The following is a 7000-nucleotide window of genomic DNA, read 5'->3' on the forward strand; positions in this document are numbered from 1 at the left end:
AGAAGACAATCACACAATATAAAATTCCATAAACAGAGAGATTGCACAACCAACCTTAATGCTGGTATTTCCTGGTTTAGGAGCCCTAAAGTTCTTCTAGCTCTAAACAGGCTTTAAGTTCTTTCAAATGCAAAATTTTTCTCTTTAGATACTTAAACCCAGAACACTAGAAAAAACCCCTTCAGTTGTATCCTATTATACCAAATTGATAGAAATGTGGCTCATCAACAGGACTGGGATTTTTAGGCTTCTTGCTTCTTGAGATTGTGCAAAGCTGCACAGTACAAAATATGTATTAGGTAAATGTATTTGTTTCTAAATAGTGGAAATTCCTCTCTGGCTATATCCTGTTATTTCTGGAAGCTTTTAAAGAGAAGTCAAATTTTTTTATGGTTTCTCAGGCACAAAAATTTCGATAAATTGAAGCAAGGTAAGAGTTTTTCAAACAATGAAAATGTGTATTTTGATATGAGCTTCACCTAAATTCCTGAAAAGCTCTGAAAAGGCCCTACCTGTTAAATTATCAGACACTTGCTCTTTCATTTAAAGGTTGATAAAGCTCCTAACCCACTTAATTGGAGAACTGTTAATAAAGACAGAAAACAGGAAGACTTGCTATTTCCACTATCTCAAATGTTTAAAATATTATATATGAACAAGCAAGCAAGAAGAAAAACTCAAAACCCAACCAAACCAGTTATTAAAGGAAAAATAATCCTACTCAGAGACATGTTAATGCCAAGCATTGATTACACATGGCCAGCACTGATTACACATGGCCATTTTTCAGCTTAACCAGTGAAACTCAAGTGAAGAAGGAAGTGTTTAAGCAATTTTATTGAAAAAAACCAAACACAAAATATGAAGCAACAAAACCCCCAACAAAACGAAAAGGCCCCTCCAGACCCCTTCCCCCAAAAGCAAATGGTTTGAGAGTGGGCAATGATTGGCAATGCTACTCAAGTCAAGAATAAGTTCCTCACTACCATCTGTTTGTGCTTGGAACCATGCCTTAAAAGTCAAGACAAAATTTTTGTTAATAGAATGGACCCTGAAATATTCCTGCCATCATCTAGCAGTCCATGAAAGTTGGGGGACCAATTTGCAGACTTCCAGATAGAGCCAGCAAATATTTCTGGTTTCATGAGGCAAAAAAAAAGGGACAGCACAGACACAGTGGATTGTTTAATAAATCTTATCTGTGGCTCTACTGTGAGAGACTGACTTCAGGCAGACTTTAAATCCAAATTTATCAGAATTTTTTTGCGATGAAAAATCAACTGTGTACCAGTCAAACAAAACAGGGTCACTGGAAAGCCCCCTAAATGGCCTCAAAGCTGAAGTTCTGTTAGCACTGCAGGAAAATGTAAAGCCCATTGATCCGTTTATTTCCATAAAGCTCAGCAGATCTAAGGGTCCATCAGCAGGTTCTTTACTTTTTTTGGAAAAGAGCCCAAATGCAAACTGTATTTGCAAGATTTCCCTTAAATATGCCTTCTGTTGATGCTACAAGAAATTTTTAGTCATGACACAGGAATAGCATCTATGTTATGATCCATCTGGCTTAGAGAATTTATTTTTTTCCCCCCACACCACTGGTTTTCCAGTCACCTCCTGCCATTGCATCATCAGTTCCAAATAATTTTTAAATCATGATGGTGCGTGACACTGAAATTAAGGCAGGAAGGCTGTAGATGCCAGGCTATCAATTTCTTAAATAACAAGTTGGTCTTAATAAATATTTTTTTCTTATAAATAGGCTCTCTTAAATAACAAGTGGTTCTCGTTACTATTTCACAGTAGACTTCCAAAATGTCCCCATCAGACTAGAGCTCCATTGCCTTTTGTAATGGAAATGACTGAAGAGTCTCACTCAAGGAGTGTAAAAGGTAAGTGAAGAGGTACTAAGAGAAACGAATGGTAGGTGAAAGTCCTGTTCTAGTTTTGATAGAGAAAAATGATAGACACTGACTTTAGAAAGGTAAGTGAAAAAGTCTGCAGCAAAGCTAAAAACTACATCCACATATCCTCGGCCAACACAAGCATGGTTCGTGTGAAATGAAAACCCATCAGAGAGAGGCTTACTGGAAAACAAATGCAACTGCTCAACATCTGAAACTATTCTCTTTTTTAGCTTACCTGTGCTCTATATTCTCTGCTAACTTTCTAAAGCAAACAATAAAACATGTCTTCAACGCACCGAAACGAAGCCAGGCCCTGATCTACAGAACTCATCCGAACACAACACAAAAATGCCTTACACAAATCTAGGCTAAATATAAATCCATACCTTCCAGCAGCAGAAAGGCTTACACTAACAGAGCACTGTCACAAGTGGAAGAGGTTCAACTAGAAACCTTTTCTTGATTCTGTGCACTTCACTCCTACCTAGTAACAAAGAGCAAAGAGAACTCTCCTCAATCAAGAAGGGGACAACATAGCTTTTCCAGCCTGGGGACAACAGAAGAACTACTTTTATTGGAAAGAACAGAAAGGAGAGCTACCTTCAGTGTCTCAATTTCCATCCCTTTTCTTTCCACCTGCCTTCCACTATGTTAAGAAAAGCAGCAGCTTCTGTATGTTCCTTGTGGAGTATCTGGGCATCCAGTCCCATGGGGAAAAGGTGCTCTGCTGTGTGTGACACACACAGCTGGTAGAGGACTCACCAGGATTCTCACATCAAGGTTTTCATTTATAATTTAGTCCAATCTAAGAATATGTTCCCAATTATTTTTAAAGTGCATCTCTGAGGTACCTGCCAAAGGTACACCTCTAATTCCACAGCTATAGGTAAATTCAAGGTCACGTTGTTTTCCAAACTCTGACAGTGCCATTTTCCAGTACATCTGAAGAGAGGGGAAAAAAGAGAAGACGATTTTAACCTCAAATAGGTGTTCAAGAGCATGTCATTTTTTCCTGAAACCTGAATTTTTACTATAATCAGTATGATGAGCTGTCACTCCAAATGGTTTAACTCCCACAAAATAATGAACTTCAAAAAGGCCTTCATGAGGAAAATAAGCAACCTTAACTATAGATGATGTTTCTAATTCTGACTGTTGTGATCTCATCTCGTATTTCTTAACTGCATACCTTCAGATCCTAAGTAATGGAAATACATTTGCAGATCTGGACTAAGTTCTTAGCCTGCAACAATAAAAGTCTAAGTTACTTGTATATACTTGTAACAAGAAACATGTAAGAAATACCCTAAGATCAAGAGAATTTCAACCCCCTCATTTTTGTATTTTTCCATTTGGATACTCTGTACACACTATCATTTTGGAGGTAGGCAATTGTTTGATTTTTCCTACACCATCTCTAGTTCTAAAATGCTTAGAAGAAGAATTAAAAAATTCACACAGAAATAGGCAAAAGTCAACTACTCCTCCTGAGATCTCACACAGCTCGTATTTACAGCGTATCTCATGCATTCCCTTTTAACCAGCCTGTTAACATGTTATACTCAACACATTAAAGAGTTCTCTGCTGTTCTGTAGCCATTCCTTCTCTTGCAGTCAGCTCTTACACTGCCTTCAGCAACATCTGCTTGGCTGTAGAGCTGCAGAAACTTTTCAGTACAATTTTTAGCAATATAATACAACTTCCACGCACAGAAAGGACTTCCACTGCTCTCACAGAGTGACAGGCAAACAGTGATAGGTTTACTCCAGTTGTGAGTAGGTTCACACTGTGTTCACAAGCTAAATTTCACCCTGAAGCCTTTATCATTCACATATGGTCACTGCATTTTTACGTGCTTGAAACGTGAAGGATCGTTAAAGTACTAATATAAATGTTACACCTGCATTTTCGTTGTGAAAGTGAAATTTAGCAATTTCTTTCATGAAGATACGAATACCATCCCTTTGAAGTACCTTGCTGCTTTTTTCTTTTAATTACTGTAATTCTAATTCACATTTGTATGTATTTTAAAATTTTATATTAACTGCTGAAGTTAGTGTTCAGGTTACAGAAGAGTCAGTAAACTTCTGAGTATTCTTGCACACGAGACATTCTGTGTGCAAGAATACAGAATGTTGTGTGTACAAAGAGAGAAACAACACACCCCTGAGATCAAATTTGTCACCAAGCAAATGTAATTTAAGTAGTAAACGGTTTCTTATTTAACCTGTAATTCAACAGAAAAGAAACCCCTCACAGTTATCAAATTCATTTTATATTAGCAGCTAAACATTTCACAATAGCAGCACTGGGAGGTAGCCTGCAACTTTGAATCCCTGATTATAGAGATAGTTACATTTAAATAAAAATTTGGGATTTTTGCCTTGGACTATTTTCACTGCAGCAACTGTATTATTTCCACACAAAGTACAAATGCATATTTCTTTTTGCTTCAGAAGTCAGCAGTGTTTTACTAGCTTATGCATAATCCTTTAGGAGTAAAACTTCAGGGTTATCATCATCTCCTTCCTCAGTCTCTCCCCTCCTTCAGCTTTTAACTCTCAGTGCAAATTTGAACATCTGCTTTTCTTTCTGTTAAAGAGCGTTAGAGAGAGAGAGAAATATTCACATGAGAGAAACCAGAATAAGAACAACAGGTAACAATAAACAAAAAGTAGCAAAGCCCTGCAGGAAGACATACCATACCTTACAAAAAAAATTCCAATGTCATTTCTCTCCTTTTTCTAATTATTATGAAATTTCATGAACTTGTTAATTGAGAGATGCTACATGTTCCTGTATAGAGGATTTAACACTGTATGTTATTTAGGAAAAGATATTGAAATGTTACAGAAAGGCAGTTTGTTTGGCAGAGACAAAAGAATTGGTACAGCTCATCAAACAGAAAGTCCATACCCTGTCTAAGACAATGGCCAGCAGCAGATGATTCACAGAAAGAATCTTCTGAGTCCCTTTATTGTTGACTTCTGACCTGAAGCATGTGTCTTACATCACTTACTTTTTCTTTTCCCCCTGGCTACAGAATCTCTCTGGTTGGCTTAATGCACGTAAATAATACCTCTGTTATGCAAAGGGATTACTAAACCAGGCTCCAAAAGTCCTAGGCATATGTATGTCCAAAATAATGAAGCCAGAAGGAAAAACCCACCAGGGTATTTTTTCAGACTGATTTTAAGCAATGCATTACGATATGAAGACTTTGTATTTTATTAAAGGAAGCTCCTCTGCAAACCCAACAACTGGGTTGCAGCCACAATGATTAAAGCAGAGCAGGCAGCAGGCATTCAGCCCAGTGCTGTTACTGGTTCGTATGCCAGTTAAGACAAAAAAGCCATGCAGCATTTGCAGCCCGAGTGGAATTCCACTGGAGCACTTGCACCGTGGTTCTGTATGTAACACATTCCTTGTCCTTTAAAGGGTATGCTATCTTACACTTGGGAAGGGTTTCTTTCCTTTTCCCTCCTGTAATTGAAAAGTATTCTTTACTGCCGATTTAAGGCTTGTTTTGACAAAGAGAGCACTGATGAGGCACTCAAGAGCTTGTATTAAATCAAAGTTAGACAGAAGTGAGCAGCTTGTATATGTGCTGTGGGATACACTTGCTCACATATTTATCTTCCATGTTTTGAGAGAAGGTTACAAATATTTTTATACACATACACACACATATAAAAGAGTGTGAGTAAGCAAGCTCACATTCCAAGAGAAGTTTTCTGGCTATGTCAGGAGCGTAGTCCACCCTCTGCTAAGCAAACCTATTTTTTTCAAGCACAAGAGGATATTATCAGAGGAGCCCGTGTGGACATACAGAAACCAGAGATCGTCATGGCTCGCTGAGGTGATGAGCTGACGGGTGGACGGCGCCCATTATCTTCACTCCTCAATCCAAGTTTTCCTGAAAAACGGACAGGGGGAGGAGAAGGCTCCAACTGAGTGTAAGGCACAGAGGACAAGCAAAGGATTAGGAGTGAACAGCAAGAAAAGGAAGGAGAATGCAAAAGATATTGCAAACATTTCAAAGAGATAGAAAATAGTTTCTAGATGAGAAGATCCAGTTGTCAGCAATTTAAAACAATATTCAGGTTTTAACTTCTGTACAAGGCTATTACATAAAATAACTCTGAAGCAAGAAAATTAACCAAAAGGAATGTGCCTTCACTATCTCTAGAAAATACACTAGGTTCAGCTGCTTCAACGCTCCTTGGAATTTAAAAATGTTTCAAGCCTTGGTTCGGCAAGCGTATCACCCCCTGGCCAGCCACCAGCCAGGGGAACCCGACACGAAGTACAAGGGGAAGGTGGTGCATGAAACTCAGCTGAACTGCTTCTACATCAAACCTGGAGGTAAGACAACATCACCCACTTGTGTGCACAGAACCTGTACTGCTAGCTGCCAGGAGTGTTGTCCTCGTGTTTAAATAGAGCAATCTGTGTAATGTAGGAGACTACACTAATACCTCGCAGCAGTATTTGGTGATAATGTACTGTGAAGCCCTAAATGTGTGATCACACCACCACAGGATCTAGATAATTCTGGTAATTCTCAAATCTGGGGAGTTAAGTAGATGGATGGTTATACATGGTAGATGGATGGTTATATCTTGGTTATATATTGTATTTTGAGCATCTAATGAACATTGCTTCCCCACTTCCACTGTGACATGATTAAAAAAAAGGAATGCAAGTATAAGAAAAAGAAACAAAAGGGTTTTTTTGTAGACAAAGAGGCTAAGAAGTTTAAAACATACAAAAGCTGGAAATACTAAATACATGCGTGCGTATGTGAAGGGATTAAGCTGCAAAGGCGGTTACACAAGGGATTTGTGAAAAGCAGCCAGCTCTGGGATATCCTTGTTTGCAGGAGAAATACATAGACACTCATGTACGTACTGCCCCTGATCCTGAAACACTTCCCATTTTATGCTATACCAGGAGGGATGTGTGAAGTAGAGGCTGTACAGGTAGCCACATGAAAATAACCCCTCTGAAAAAAAATCATTATCTGTTGCAAGCCGAACTCTTGAGCATTACTGCATCATATGCCTATCTTATCTTGAAAAGACGTCAGGAATGC

The 7000-nt window shown here is 38.4% G+C and overlaps 1 protein-coding gene across 1 annotated transcript in view; it reads left to right on the forward strand.

The window, feature by feature from the left end:
- The first annotated feature begins 4042 nt into the window (after positions 1–4042).
- CACNA1C (calcium voltage-gated channel subunit alpha1 C) overlaps positions 4043–7000 on the forward strand; it is a 470627-nt gene continuing 467669 nt past the window's right edge. The window contains exon 1 of the mRNA XM_017726196.1: positions 4043–6270. Coding sequence (XP_017581685.1) covers positions 6141–6270 — 130 coding nt within the window. The 5' untranslated portion in view covers positions 4043–6140. The remainder of the gene's footprint in view (positions 6271–7000) is intronic.

Source organism: Corvus brachyrhynchos, unplaced genomic scaffold (genome assembly GCF_000691975.1).
Source record: "Corvus brachyrhynchos isolate BGI_N302 unplaced genomic scaffold, ASM69197v1 scaffold191, whole genome shotgun sequence".
NCBI lineage: Eukaryota > Metazoa > Chordata > Aves > Passeriformes > Corvidae > Corvus > Corvus brachyrhynchos.